This window comes from Gracilinanus agilis, chromosome 2 (assembly GCF_016433145.1).
Source record: "Gracilinanus agilis isolate LMUSP501 chromosome 2, AgileGrace, whole genome shotgun sequence".
Lineage (NCBI taxonomy): Eukaryota > Metazoa > Chordata > Mammalia > Didelphimorphia > Didelphidae > Gracilinanus > Gracilinanus agilis.
Window position 1 is genome coordinate 438,170,622 of NC_058131.1, and position 15,866 is coordinate 438,186,487.

The 15,866-nt window shown below is 33.7% G+C and overlaps 1 protein-coding gene across 7 annotated transcripts; it reads left to right on the forward strand.

Annotated features, from left to right (window-relative positions):
• Window positions 1–541: 541 nt before the first annotated feature.
• CDCA4 (cell division cycle associated 4) lies at window positions 542–14,043 on the forward strand. Of its 7 annotated transcripts, XM_044664730.1 has the most exons (5): window positions 542–1,268; window positions 5,161–5,290; window positions 9,808–9,990; window positions 10,546–10,627; window positions 12,287–14,043. In XM_044664730.1, exons 4-5 carry the CDS (start codon window positions 10,607–10,609, stop codon window positions 13,040–13,042), a joined length of 777 nt encoding a protein of 258 aa, XP_044520665.1. In that variant the 5' UTR covers window positions 542–1,268; window positions 5,161–5,290; window positions 9,808–9,990; window positions 10,546–10,606; the 3' UTR covers window positions 13,043–14,043. The 7 variants fall into 7 exon arrangements, with proteins under 7 accessions (XP_044520665.1, XP_044520669.1, XP_044520670.1 ...); XM_044664734.1 differs by lacking the exon at window positions 10,546–10,627; XM_044664735.1 differs by lacking the exons at window positions 9,808–9,990; window positions 10,546–10,627.
• Window positions 14,044–15,866: the final 1,823 nt, after the last annotated feature.

Below are 15,866 nucleotides of genomic sequence, written 5' to 3' on the forward strand. Positions count from 1 at the left end.
TGGTGATGATGATGATGAGGGGTGGTGGTGGTGGTGATGAGGGTGGTGAGGGTTTGGTGGAACCAAGGTGGTTTCCTTTCATTTGTTGTCCCTTTCCAGGTTCCTCAGCCTCTTTTAGACTTCTCGTCAAAAAATCATAATAGTTGGTGTTTATTTATGAGGCTTTAAAGTTTGCAAAGAAAGGCTTTTAAAAGTTAACATTAGATGTTGCTAATCTCATATTCTAGGTGCCACAGGCAAAATCCTGGTATATTTCATCAATCTGTCAGTCCTCAATGGATTTTTTTTTTTATTGGCTCAGGTGTTTTTAATCTATATATCGGTCAGTGAAAGGTATTGTATCATTTCTTGTGAAGTCAAGATTAATTTTTTAACACTCTTTTTGTACCTCATAGTAGCTATCTGTGAGGAAAGGGGATGCTATCACTTGGATGCCAAAGCACTTTACCAGATGAGCTAGGGAAAAACAAGATTATCCCAAAATATGGTCCTCCATATCAGCTCTGGACCAAGAATGGGAAGAATGCTTCTAAGATAAGATGAGGGTTATTCAAAACTAATACTCAGTCCTTGCTGAAATTGATCAGTCTAAAAATAGCTTATTTGATGTGAAGCTAGGAATTTATATGGACCATATCTTAAAACTAGCTTGCATTTTAAACATTGTGCCTTGAAAGATCTGTTACTATCCCTCTCATTCTATCAGTCCTTCCATTCAGTAAAAAATGCCACTATATAAGTTTTTCTTTCTTGAACTTGCAGAGGGAGGAAAAATTGGTAGTAGATGTTAGCAGTAGGAAACTTGAATTTCATTTTAGCATTTAGCAGTACTTCACAGAGTGGACAGTTTCCTGTTTAATTTAGCCACTCCAAAGAAATGTATCAAATGTAACATCAAATGGAGAATGGTGATTAACTATAGAACTTTTAGTAAAGGGCATGCCTCTTTGTGGCTTGCTTTTGGATACTGGCATGGTGAGTGTTCAGTTTGAGTGTTTTTAAATTTTGTTTAAAAAAAAAAAAGGATTACTTGAAATTTATGGAACAGTTCTCCTTCCCCATCCTACAGTAGGAAGCTACTATACTCTTAGTATTGTGTCAGTATATATCTGGAAGCACAAAGATTCCACTATGAGTAGCTGAAAAAGCTGGTGCTTGTACCTACTACTTCCCTTTCAGTCTTGTTTAAGCTGACCAGTCAAATGGAGACTGACAACAGGGAGGGAAGTAGGATGTGGGAAGAGGACAGTTCTCAGAAACATTTACTGGTAAGTAAACTTTATCTTTATTGGTCTCCACTTGCCTTGTCCTACTGTAACAACATGTAGAAATGTTAATTGGTGAGAATAGGAAATTTTCCAGAAAATGGCACAAAGGTAAATTTTTCCAGGACTTTTGTGTCCAAAATAAAAGACTTAAAGGAGAGATCAATCTATTGGTGGTGTATTACAGAGAAGTGCTAGACCAAATAGAAGTCACAACCAGTAGAGATTTTTTTTTCCCTACTGGAAAAGAGAAAGTAACAGGAATAACACACTATACTTTAAAAATGAGAAATGTTTTTAAAAACATTAGATGAGGACACTCCTGGATAAAAAACTCCCAACATCAATACAAGTTAGCAGCATTCTCTTCAATTCTTAGCCTCGTTTCTGAGGGCACACAGAGGTTAAGTGATTTGCTTAGGATTATACAACCAGAATGTATTAACAAAGCTGGGACCCAAGGTCTTCCTGACTTTAAGGCGAGTACCCTCTCTACCCACTATGCCACATTGCCTCTCAGTAGTTTAAAAAAAAATCACCTGTGCTTTTTATGTTTTATAATTTGTTTTGCTGGCAGTTAACTATAATATTACTTGTAAGATTTGAAATCGAAATTAATATCTATCAAGATATTTGCATGGTGTTCCAGTCTCTTGGGGAAAACCAGAAGCACCCCTCATCACACTTTCTTATTTAGCTGTCGATTTTTCTTATTTTGATAGTAGAGTGGTGAATTTTATCTTCCAATAAGACTGGATTTACCTCAACTTTCAGTAAAAATATGCTTAATTAAAGGGGGCTCTACCTCAGTCCATATCCTAATAAGTGGGTTTAAAGGATTTTCATTTTCTTTCTTGGTAAGTAACCAGAATTTTTAGGAATGAATTTTTAAGACTCCCATTATGATTTACCTGCAAATTTCAAGTTCAAAAATCAGATGCTGGTATTTTAGCAATTAGCCATCATTATTAGTATAGATAATCCAGAGTTAGTAGCTTTTGATTGGGGGGGGGGTGGTATTTTAAGTTATGTTTTATTTTAGCTAATGTAAGTAAGGCTTCATTTCTTGAGATCAATTGATAAACGGTAAGAAGACAACATGGATCAACATTTCACACATTGATAACTCATCTCTTATGGCTAGTGATTTCTTGCTGAGGTTCTACTTCTGGATTATTTTTGAGAATAAAATACCACTTAATAAATAGTGGTAATATGAGATAATATTGTAAAGTGCTCAGCACAGTGCCTGGCACATAGTAAGCACTATATAAATGTTAGATGTATTTTAACAAATAAGACGTACCTTCTTATGTACAGTCTAGTACTAATATAAGTGATTAGGTATACAAATATCTATATGAGGTAGAAAATTATATAGAGTACTATGCATTCAAGGCAAAGATTACCCTTTTCTCTTCACTTCCCTCCTCACATCCCTCTTTAATCTTTAATCATATAGTTTGAGTATCTAATTCTCATGCTACATTCTCCTTTCCCCCTCTACCACTTTATGACCCTACCCAAGCCTGTCCTAGAGAGTCTTGCTCCAAAGAGCAAGAACTTCCTCCCCCCACCCCAGTACAATTCTTATTTTTTTCTAAGTTGCCAAGTTTCCTTAGGTAAATGTTAGGAAGAAAAAAGTCTGAATTGATTCATACTAAAAGTATGAATGAAAAAAAATCCTCATCTATCCCACTGGTACCAGATTTGTTAAAATGTATTTTAAATTATTAAATTTATTAGGAAGATTGCTCTAATTGATATTATTCTAGACAATGTCAAAATGAAAAGAAAAATTCAGGGCGTTATATAAGGCATGAATCGTCAGACTTCAAATGATATATACATTGAAGCTGAGTGGGTACTAGCCAACAAGCCAGCCTTACCCAGGAATCTTTTCTTACAGTTCCAGTTTCTTTAGAATGGACATACATTTTTTTTAAACCCTTTTCCTTCTGTCTTGGAGCCAATACAGAAGAGTGGTAAGGGCTAGGCAATGGGGGTTAAGTGACTTGCCCAGGGTTACACAGCTGGAAAGTGTCTGAGGCCAGATTTGAACCTAGGACCTCCCATCTCTAGGCCTGGCTTTCAATCCACTGAGCTACCCAGCTGTCTCCTAGACATACATTTTTGTATAGCCTTGAATACTTACATAGAAATTGATTGCATACTGTATAGTACTTAGGCTACTTTGGGTTCAGAATAATATATTAGTATTTGGAATCATTTGCTAGCCTTTTTTTTTTGTCTCTAGGAAATTTTTAAAATACAGTTCCATATTTTTAGTGTACAAAAACTGTTACAATATTTTAAATAAAACAGAATTTAGGGGCAGCTGGGTAGCTCAGTGGAGTGAGAGTCAGGCCTAGAGACAGGAGGTCCTAGGTTCAAACCCGGCCTCAGCCACTTCCCAGCTGTGTGACCCTGGGCAAGTCACTTGACCCCCATTGCCCACCCTTACCAATCTTCCACCTATGAGACAATACACTGAAGTACAAGGGTTTAAAAAGAAAAAAAAAACAGAATTGAGTACAGAGAAGCAAAAATTGTTTCATATTTTATATTAAAGCAGATTGCCTTTTTCTCATTTAACATTAAAAGAATTTGGTCTATGGAAGAGTGCATATATACAAATAAAACCAAGACAAAGGTTGTTGGGTTGCTAGAAAGATTCCCTTTAATTTCAACTTTCTAATTTAGCTACTATCATCTAAAACACTAGTAAACTCTTTTTGTTGTCTTTGGATTATCTGGGTAACTACAGTTCAGCTTAATGTTTTCTATAGAAAGCTAGCTAGAAAATGTACTTCCTTACTGAAGCTTTCAGTCTAAAGACCTGTGGGTTTTAACAGTTTACTTTCATAAATTCAACAATCCCTCAAGTGTGCTATGGGATGATTTAAAAGAATACCTAGGGACTTTTGCTGATTCTAAAGCAGAGTCATCAAAATTGCTGCCCTCAAAACTCTAGTTCCCCAGTGAGGCCAGAACCAGATTAAAATGTAATTGTAATTGGAAACTGGGGCAGCTGGGTAGCTCAGTGGATTGAGAACCAGGCCTAGAGATGGGAGATCCTCGGTTCAAATCTGGCCTCAGACATTTCCCAGCTGTGTGACCCTGGGCAAGTCACTTGATCCCCATTGCCTACCCTTACCACTCTTCTGCCTTGAAGCCAATACACAGTATTGACTCCAAGACAGGTAAGGTAAGGTAAGGTAAGGGTTTAAAAAGAAAATGTTTAACAAAATTAAAATGCAATACAATGTATGAGTGCTGGTGGCAGGGATTATTAAAGTCTGATACCAGTGTTCTGAAACACTAGTCAACTACTAGTTTTTAAATTGGTCTGTCATATTCTAAACCTTGGTGTTGTAAAATGTTATCTCTGATAGTTTATTTTTAAACACTTTAAAAGAATTAAATGGTAAATATCTCATTAAAATTTTGATATTTTTGTTTAGTTAAAATAGGTGAAGAAGAAACCAGTTGTTTTAAGTATGCCAAGCAAATTTAGCGGGAAGTAGGGAAATGTATTTCTGAATGGAGATCTGGGTTTGACTGGCAATCACTGTTTACCCATATCAAAAGTTACTTAACTTTGGTCTGTCCTAGTTTCTACTAAAAATGTGGGAGTTAGATAAGATGATCTTTCAATATCCTTTCCAGATTTAAATCTGATTCTGTAAAGTAGAACCTTAATTTAGAAAACAAATCAATGATTGCTGCTTAACGTTTTCCCTCTATTTTAAATGTATTTAAAAGATAGGTAGTATGCCTTCATAAATAGACAGTTGAGTTACATCCTGCCTCTACCTATTTAACTTTCAGGACCCTAGCAACTTTCTAGGACTACAATAGATCAGAGGTACTGATCTGCAATCTTCATTGGTAGTTTTTAATAGGGAGCCACCTTCCTGACACAGATCTGGTTAAAGAGGAAAAAAGATAAAAGGTTGAAAAGGCAATTAGCCAGAATATTCAGAACTTTGACGCCACTATGAAGAAACCGATTGATACTCGAGGTATTACTCTTAACATAATGTTTAATATGTCTATCAGACACATGCATGCATACACAAAAAGTATGTTTTGTCCCCTTCAAAAATGATTTTAGGAGGTTATGTATTTTAATACTTCTAGAATGTTGTCTTTGCTTAAAATATTTTGGAATTGGTTTCAGGGCCTGGGGCACATTCTTTTTAATCTCACTGGTGGCAAATCCTTGCTCTTAGAAGGTAGGTTTAATTTTTGGGACTAGCCAAATGTCATTTACCTAGAATTGGGGAATCAAGGTGAGTGATTAAGCTGATTTTTGTTGTTGGTCAACAACTTCCATAGTATAGTCAAGAAGTGCTAAAGTAAGGGTGATTTGGTTCTTACTAGCAATGTGATCATGGGAAATCTGAGCTTCTGTTTTTTTTTTAATTGTAAAATGATAATAATGCTTAATTATAGGCTGTGTAAAAAAGCACTTTTTTAAAGCATTGTGTAAAATGAGTTGTCTACTAGCAAAAATATTTTTAAATATATAAATGTTATATATTTAATATTATTGCATACATTATACTTGATATAATTAAATAATATGTAAAAATTATAGCTAACATATATATAAGCATTATATATATATATAATGCTTACTATGTGCCAGGTACTGTGCCAAGTTCTTTACAAGTTATTTGAATACAGGTCTTCCAGATTCCAGGTTCAGCTTTCTATCCACCTAGCTTTTGCTCTTATTTATATAAGAAGACTTGAATTTTCTTATTTGGTTTTTAAACTAGCTCTGTTAGTAATTTCAAAAGCGGATTGGGGCGATGAGGGGGGGGATGGTAGCTATGTGGCTCAGTGGCTTGAGAGTCAGGCCTAGAAACAGGAGATCTGGCCTCAGATACTTCCTAGCTGTATGACCCTGGGCAAGCATTTAACTCCCATTGCCTAGTGTCTTCTGCCTTGGAACCAGCACACAGTATTAATTCTAAGATGGAAGGTAAGGGTTTTTTTTTTTAAATAATGTATTTAAACTTATAGATCACCTATCTCATATATGTATGATAGTTGACATTTAATTAAGTTTTAAGATTTCCAAGATGCTTTACACATTTTATCTTGTTTGAGGCTCACAACAACCCGTTGCATTGTTGTTAATATAGCTATTACCATTTTATATTGAAGGTGTTATCCTAATTTATGAGAAAAATTGAGGTTTATCAAGGTTGTGACTTACAGGTGATTACATACAGATAATTTCAGAGTTGGAGTTTGAATTCAGGTCTTCCCAACTCAAGTCCATTGTGCTTGCTGCCCCTGTAGTGTGTTGTAACCTCAGTTAGGTGATACTTCTTATAAGAAGTATTCTATAAATTAATAAAACAAGAAGTGACTATGGTTGCCAAGTGCTGAATTTTAGCTACTGAGTGAGATTAAAAAGTTGAAATAAATAATTCTTTTTAGAAACTTAAAAATCTAGTTATTTCAGGTCATTTGGGTGGCTCTGTGGAAAGAGCCTGGCTTTGTAGACAGATCAAATTTGACCTCAGACACTTATTAGCTGGGTAACCGTGGGCAAATGACTTAATCTCAATTGCCTAGCCCTTAACCACTCTTCTGCCTTGGAATTGATACTACCTACAGGTTCTAAGACAGAAGGTAAAGGGTTTTTTGGGGGGGAGGGAGCGGAGGTTGGTTTTAAATGTAAAAATCTAGTCATTTCATACAGGTAAGCTCATTTTTCTCATAAGTTAACACTGGCAATGGGCAATAACTGCATTTTGTCATTTAAAAAAACCTTTAGTATATATACTACTACTTGTGCAGTACAATAAAGGTAACTGTCCCTGCAAATCTGGTTCGACCTCAGTAAAGCATTTAATAAATTCTTTTTGTTGACCAACTCACTTTGAAAAAGATAATTTTTACAAAAAGGGAAATAATTGCCTTTACTAGTTGTCTTTTTTTTTAATTTGAAATTGTCTGTGTACTTTTATTTTAAAGTAATGAGATTACATAGGTTGATAATCTTACCTAAAAACAAGTGAATGCAGTAGGTCTTGCATATAGTAAGAAATTTGTCTAGCTGTACATAGTAAATTTTCTAAACACTTTGAAGCTAAAATCTTATCAGACTCACTTCTTACCCAACTGATTTTTTTTTTTTTTTATCCTGGGACTCCATTCTAGGAGCATAGGGCCACAACCAGTAGGCAATGGGACACACAGTCGCTCAGGGTCACCCAGCTGGGAAGTGTCTGAGCCCGGACTTGAACCTAGGACCTTTCGTCTCTAGGCCTGGCTCTCAATCCACTGAGCTAGCCCAGCTGCCCCTACTTTAGGTTGCAGTTTCTTTAGCAGATGTAGTTTTTACAGGGTGGGGTCGCTAGCCCCACGCCCAACCCTCCTTTTTTCATCCAGGCTAGGGACCGTCCTTGGCCCAGGAGTGGTAAGGGTGGGCAGTAGGGGTCAAGTGACTTGCCCAAGGTCACACAGCTGGAAGTGTCCGAGGCCAGACTTGAACCTAGGACCTCCAGTCTCTAGGCCTGGCTCTCAATCCACTGAGCCACTCAGCTGCCCACCCAACTGATTGGGTGACCCTAATTTGCAATCAAAATAATGCCAAGTTGGGTAGCTACTTAAGTGAAGAAGGCAGCAAGAAATCTTTGCTAGGTCACGATTCAGGACTTGTTAGTCTGGTAATTCATAGCCTCATTAGAGCTTAATTTGTTTGATTTCATTATAGCTCTAGAATAATTTGATTAAATCAAATTTGTTATGGTTTAAAATACTCATTAGGAAGACTAATCATTTTTATCAACAAAAAGTACCTTTAATAAGTTGCAATCAAGGTTTTGATAACTTTCATAATCTCTTTGTTTTAGAGAATTTAGCCATTGTACAATTTGAAATATGTTGGTGGATCTTTAATGATTTTTTGATTACTTTACTCCATTGGGGCAGCTAGCAACCTTGCCATGTATTCTAATTCATAATTCTAATCCATTATCTCCCATAAATCCTGCAGAGAGATTCTATACAAAATGCTATTGGTCTTTTCCTCTTTTTCACATTTGTTATGTATCATGTCCTAGCTTTTAATCCCTCATTCTCACTTTATGATTAGCCATATCCCCTTTTTTGATCACATAGTTCTGGATGAAAAATAGCTTTATTTAAAGAAAAATAATGTAATACTTTAAATCAGTTTGAAAGTACATTAAAAAACAATTTTCCAGTGTTAAGTGAAATAGTTTTGAAGTGACTGGTGGAAAAAGAGAAGACTGGAGTCTAATAATGTCACTTAAATTCATACATTGTTAAAAATTTATAGCATAAAGGCACTTGGGATACAAAAACAATTGAAGTATAAACAAAAGGTAATTTGAAATGGGAAATTGTACATTATTTTTGCCACAGTATCTTAGGTACTTAAAAGAATGCCAAGAAACATTCTGTTTAAAAGGGGGGAAACTTGATTGGCTTTCCTATATTACAAATATGTATGACTTTTTATTTAAAACATTTTCTAACTAGCATTTTTTAATTCAGCATGAGACAATGCAGCATGCAAGTAGCATCCTTTTTATTTATACAACTAGCACTCTTATTTTTAAATTCCTAAATGATAAGTTAACTTAGAGTTCAGTGGAAGAAAATAAATATTTCTATCCATGCAGGAGAAAAGTTGTCCTTCTATAGCTGGATTGGTAAGTCCGAGTTCTTAAAGCAACATCCATCAAGTTTATGAAAAATTTCATTGTACCTTTTTCTTGAGTAATGAGGTAATTTTATGATTCTAAAACCATGATCATTTTTTATTGGGGAGGGGGGAAGTAATTCATATTAGAGTGATAATTAAAGATCTTAAAATTTTTGCAAATATTTTATATTCCCAATTCCATAAAATAGTAGTTTTAATGTAAATTAAAATGCTTTTAAGGTATTTTTAAATCATTATAATCCATCTGATAATCCTTTCCTTGGAAAAGTATGTAGAAAACAAATACTTGATAATTATGTACAATTATTCATATTGTTGCTTAAATATTTTGGTGAGTTTTATGACATCCCTGAGATTATTAATTGAAATTTTATTTTATGAGATGTCATTGTGTTAATGAACACAGATTTGGAGAATATTAATTTTTAAAGGTCATGTCAATGGCCTTTTTGTTGTTTGATGACCCAGTTTCAAATATCAAATATGCAAATTATAGACTGTATAGAGAGAGATCTTGTGGAGGAAATATTTTTTAGTATAATTTTGCCAAGCTAATTGTTAAGAGAAAAAACTGGTATATTTGTATAACATGCTTACTGTCTAAAGATTGGTATATACACTTAACTTGTTTATATATAGGGTGTTTCTTCATGGATTCATTGCATAGTAGCAAGCAAAACTAACAAGGTAAGGAGAGGAAATCACAATTTGGAGAACTTATTTTTGTAGTTCTATTTAGAGCAGGTAGAAGAGGTGAAAGCACTTGTGAAATTTTTCTGGAGCTTAGTTTTTAATGTTTTATCTGTTTTTCTGTCCTTCCTGTAGTACTTACTCTTATTCCTTCAAACATTTATTGAATGCTTACTATGTGCAAAGTGCTGTGGAGAATACATAGCTGAATCAGGCAAATTCTGAGCCTCACATGAAGAACTGGCCATAACTTTTTCAAAATGCAAATGACAGACACGTTTTAAAATGCCTAGTTAATTTTGTTCTCTTCCTACCAAGGTAGGTGTTACATTGCCCCTTAAAGGATGTTTATTTAATTATAGCCATCATAGAGAAAAGAAAGGGGCTCTTAATACCAAGAATTAGATGTAATTGGCAATTTAAGTAGCCTCTACAGTGGGCAGTACTCCTATTGGGCATATTGTAATGATATTTCTAGGTAGAGTTGATAGCAGTGATACAGTTCCTTAAGGATAGAGAGCCTTTAAAATAATTGCCCAATTTTCAAATTTGTTAAGTAGTCTCATTTTACAGAGGAAAATTGTGAAATGAAAAAAAAAGCATTAGATTTGAAGTCTGAGGGTGAGTTCAAGATCTGGCTTGCTACAATCTTCTCTGACTTCAGGGAGAAGACAATATTTCTGTGCCTCTGTAAAATGAATGGTTTGAATTAAAGCTATCTCTGAAGCCTTTAATCCTATTCTCTTTGAAGCAGCATTTTGATAAAATTGGAAGGGAGAAAGGGGGATAATGACAAGAATGTGGGAGGCATTTAATGTGGGAAGATAATCTACACTGACTGATAATTTATATGAAAAATGGTTTTAACTTAAGGTTGAGGACCTGAATGTGTGTAGAGAGAAAAAAAGTAAAATAACTGAAGTTCTCAGACTTGATGTCAAAGATTATTTGGAAGGTAATCAGGAAATCTAAATTCTTAACACTTTGCAGTTTAATTATTTGCAAGGATAAAGGAGAATAGAGTTTGAAAATTAATGATGAATCACATGCTCATTCTTTAGTAAGAAACTTTCAGTCTTTGATGGTCTGCAGATGGCAGAATGTTGTAGTTTTCTAGCAGCATATGATAAATTAACTAGAAGACAATTCCAAGTAATAGATGTTGCCTCAGTACTAAGAATATCTGTGGGTGTTTAGTAGTAGAAGCTCCAGGCTCCATGTATAAACATATTTCAGTTGTCAGAATCCTTATTACAGATAGTTTGTATTTTTTGATTCATCATCATAAACTTTGATCTTTGATTGAGCTATGACTTTTCTTCATCAAAAAAAAACTGGTTTGTTAAAGAATTTATTATTGACTATGCTTGATATTTTAATAATAAGCATTTGTCATACAATTCTCGCGTTTTACATTTCAACATTGTGTAGCCATTCTAGTAGCACTATATGAAAATAAAATGGTATTTCCTTAAATCTTGTAGTATGTATGAGAGTGACAACTTGGTGTAGTGAATATTGTTGGAGTTAGGAATATCTGGGTTCAGATTCTGCTTCTTGACAAAATCAGCTTTATGACCATGAAGAGAGTCACCTTGACCCTTGAGCAACTCTGTAAGGCTTAAGATATTGGGTGGGTTGTGATTTATAGTGGAAAAAGGCATTAATGTATTTATAGTAGTTAAAAACATTTTTTAATGGTTCAGTCACAGGCATGGGTAGCATTTTTTAAAATTCCTTGTTAACTAGAGAAATAAGGATTCAAAGGTTAATGGAAGGCAGAAGCCACCTCATTAAGTACTTTTACACAATAGTCCTTTTGTTAGAGATGGCAATATAGGTTAAAACAAATTGGTTTTTTTGTTACATAAATGTCTTTAAAATACTTATTTGTGTATTTCATTATCTAGATTTTGTACCCATTTCTAGACAACAGATCTATATAATCTTAACTAATTATACAAATATAACAGGATGTCCAAAAGTGACAGTTTGTTCCAGTAATAATTTTAGAACATATAGAATTCTTCAGAGCAAATCTAAAAGCATTAGGCAGCTACAATTCTATAAAATCAACTGTGATTTATTTACCCTATTGTACAAATGTAGGCATTAAGTAGAAAAAAGAAGTTTCAAGAATAGTTTGGAAAATATCTGTATACTAAAAAGAATGGTAAATCCTTAATTTGGTTATCTGCATTTTTAATCTAATCCACTAAATCTTTTCCAAATGTTTTTAGAAACTTAAGGTCCTATTTTTCAGCTCTACCTAGTCAGTTATAGGTATAAACACTTCTTTTGACTTAGTTTTCTTTTTCTGTGTAATATTTTTAAAGACACACCCACATTTTTATCTGAAATGAACAAAATTGATCTGCTTTAATTTCAGTGTTGGTCGTACTGTTTTAATAACCCAGTAGAGCTATTAAGCTAGCTATAGCGACCTAACTGTGTCCTAAGAGAAATACTCGAGTGTTAATTGTGACTAATCTGCCACTCTAGAGAATTAAGCTTTGGCTAAAATGCTAAATATTTCATTTTCTGATAGTTTTGTTTTTCTCTGAAAACACCATAATTTAAATTAGACTAAAATAATTTTATTTGGTTTTAACAGGACACAATGTTTGCGAGAGGAATAAAGAGAAAATGTTTTGATGGTGAAGAAGATATTGAAGGTACCGTGGCTGGTTTTAAGGCTATTCCCTCATATAATCTTCAGCGGCAATCACTTTTAGACATGTCTCTGATAAAACTACAGTTGTGCCACATGCTTGTTGAACCTAATCTGTGTCGCTCAGTTCTCATAGCAAATACTGTAAGGCAGATTCAAGAAGAAATGACCCAGGATGGAACTTGGCAAGTGATAAATGCTCAGAATACAGGACAATCTTCTCTTGACCGTCTAGTGTCATCAGATATTCTTTGTCGTTCAACAAAAGAACAGAGTGATGGGAAACTCATTCCAAGTTACAGTAGTTTCTCAAAAGACTTTGAAGATATCCAGTCCCAAGATATTATTTCTGACCTGTCCATGGTTACATCAGTACAAGCTTCAAGAAACCCTCAAGGTAATGTTTGGGAAATGGAGAACCCTCCCGAAAATAGGGGAAACTTTCAGAAGTCACTAGACCAAATATTTGAAACATTGGAGAACAAAAATCCTAATTCTGTAGAAGACTTATTTTCAGATGTTGACAATTCTTATTATGATCTTGATACAGTATTAACAGGAATGATGAGCAACACAAAAATGGGACATTGTGATGTGCTTGAGAGCTTTTCATCTCAAACAACCACAAATTCTAACTCAAATTGTAAATCTGATATAAATGAGCTTGACCATATTGTGGAAATCCTTGTTGAATCTTGAAATGGTTAAATTCAAAGCATGATACTTTGAAGAAATCAAGAACTTTTGAAAAAACAAGCCTTCAAATAGTTTACTATCAAATGTATATGTAATCTACATAAAAGATAAAAAGCACTTCATTTTGTGAAATAGTGTTATCCTTAAAGCTAACGTGCTAATTTTGCCTTTGACAATTTTAATTTGTCCACTGAAATTTTAATATCTAACAAATAGTTTCAGGGTCTAAAATTTCCAAGATTAGGCATAGTCTACTTTTTCTTTCCTGTTTCAAGGCAGAAAGAGAGACTGGTACAAATAAGTTCTTGACTTTTTATTTAGCCTTTTTTTTTTTTTTAAGGGTCTATACTTAAACTTTCAATTTCCCTGATTCCTTTATCTTCCCTCTTTTCTTTTTCAGCTACAGTCACCAGCCTTCAACTTTATTAGTCTAGATAGTTTTTTTTATTAGTTTTGTATGTTTTGGGCAAGGTTTTGCCTTTTAAAAATATATTTTTGAAATTTTTTTATACTTTTATCAGTGTTTAGATTTTCCAGCTATTTTCCTAAATGTATATTTTTACTATAAATGTCCTTTCTGCTGCTACTTCATTAACTTTTTCGTAGCATAAACACTTGGAATTGGTATATTTCTGTTAAATTTTTAAAAATTTTGTTTTTCAGAATGAACTATATTATAGTTCAGTAAACTGTAAATATGCAACATGCTTTAAAATGTAAGAACTGTTTTCATAATCATGTAGTACTTAAAGTTGAGAACTTATATCACTTTTTATACTTGAGCATCATTAGAGAGAAAAAATGCTGATCTATAGATACAGTTCTATTAAAAGCCATGTCTCATGTTAATTCTGAATATAAATTATGATGTGTAGGGTTTTATTTATGTATATTTATATGTAAATGTCATTAGTGAATTGTTTGTCATTGAAGTCTAGGGTCAAGTTACTTTATGTGGAAAACTCTTGCACTAATTACTAAGTAAAGTGTTATTGGGGGCCTTAGAATCTCTATCATTGTGTTTTTATGTAAATCTAAATTTTAGTATGTTCTATTCCTGTCTTAAATTTTCTGTATAGCTGTTCTTCCTCTGAAAGGTATTGCTTAAGTCTTTTGCATACTTTTAAATAAAGAATACATTCGTTGTAGAGTGTATTTTAATTGATGTGTCAAGGGATCTGTTTAAGAAAGGAGGGTAGGTTAAAATATTTTTATTGTTTGAATGAGAAAAGACCAATTTTACTATATTAAGCTGTGCCTGGAATTGTTTTCTTTTTTTAAAACCGGACTGTTGTGTGCTGAAATAGAGATTTGTATACATTTGGCTATATGGCAACTCTTCAGATTTTGAAAAAGATAAAGCCAATATCTTTGGCACAGTAACAAAAATGAAAAAAATTTGGGAATAGAATCTAGACATCATGACAAGTCCAATGAGGAATGAAAAATTTGGGAAAGTGGGGGAAGAACTTTTTAAAAAAGATTTTCCTATCTACAAGGAAAAAACCTTTCATATTTCTTGTCTTACTTTTTCTCTCCCCATATAAATTGGTTTAAATGTTATTTCTAATGCTTTCTCAGATTTCTTGTCATTTTAGTAATAACTATTTCAATATGAATACTCAAAGAATTGTAAACTTTTTTAAAGAAAAATGTAATTAAATATAGTTGACAAAATTAGAAATGAAAATGTGGATTGAGATTTAAATCATAAATTAGTATAATTGTGTGGACTAGAGTCTTATTTCATGTCTTTAAATATTGATTTTGTTCATAAAATGTTTTAACTAAAAATTTAGGATAAATGAAAATCCTAAAGTTCCATTTTCCAGGGGCTATACCTACTAGTTGTGTATGACCTGCAAATCACTTAAACCTCTCACTCTAGTGCACAGTTTTGAATTGCAAATGGATCTGTTTTCTCCTATACCAATGAAATGACAGTCCCAAAACCACTTCTCATGCCCAGTTCCCTAACCCCAGATACATACAAGTAGGGAGAAGAAACAAGCATTTATTAAGGCATTACTATGTGCTAGCTAGGTAAAATAGAGTGGATAGAATACCAGGCATGAAATTAGGAAAACTTGGTTTCCTAAATTGAAATCTGGCCTCAGACACTTAATAGTTGTGTGACCCTTGGCAAGTTTCTTAACCCTGTTTGCCTCAATTTTCTTCATCTGTAAAAATGAACTGGAGAAAAGAATGGCAAACCACTCTTTACCAAGAAAATTCCAAATGGGGTCAAGGAAAAGTTAGGCATGACTGAAGGAAAACTTGGTGCTCCTAACTATTCTTTCTTGCTGAAAATCTTCAGATCTAAATTTAAGATATGATAGCGTATAATATGTGCTTTGACTTTAAAAAATGTAGGTTTATCTCTAAATATAAAGGATAGGAATCCTCACATTGGATTAAATTGGATCAGTATTTAAAATCTTTTGGGCAGTTTTTCCTGTATTTTATCTGAACATTGTCCTACTAGCATTTGTTTAAATTGTAGGCTTGTAACATTTTACCCCTTCCTTCCCACCCCCCAAAATAGCCCAGTAGTCTTCTTCACTAATAAAGACAGCTCATTTTTGGACTTAGAAGCTTTACACACCTGCTTAAGTTGGTAGTTTATTTCTGTTCATTGGGAAAATAGATCTGTTAACCAAGGCCAAGTGAACCAGTCTATTAGCTTTCTACATCATCCGTCTGTAATTTTTATGCTATTTTCAATCATTTTAACCTGATTTTACATATAAAAATTCTGATTTAGAGGGATAGGGTGGGGGAACATAGTTCTAGTGATGGACATGAACTGCTATATAAATTCAGTTAT

Coding starts and splice junctions, on each gene's coding strand:
- CDCA4 (XM_044664729.1), top strand. CDS start 1,203: ATGGAGACTGACAACAGGGAGGGAAGTAGGATGTGGGAAGAGGACAGT. Junction 1,269..12,286: donor GTTCTCAGAAACATTTACTG/GTAAGTAAACTT, acceptor TGGTTTTAACAG/GACACAATGTTTGCGAGAGG.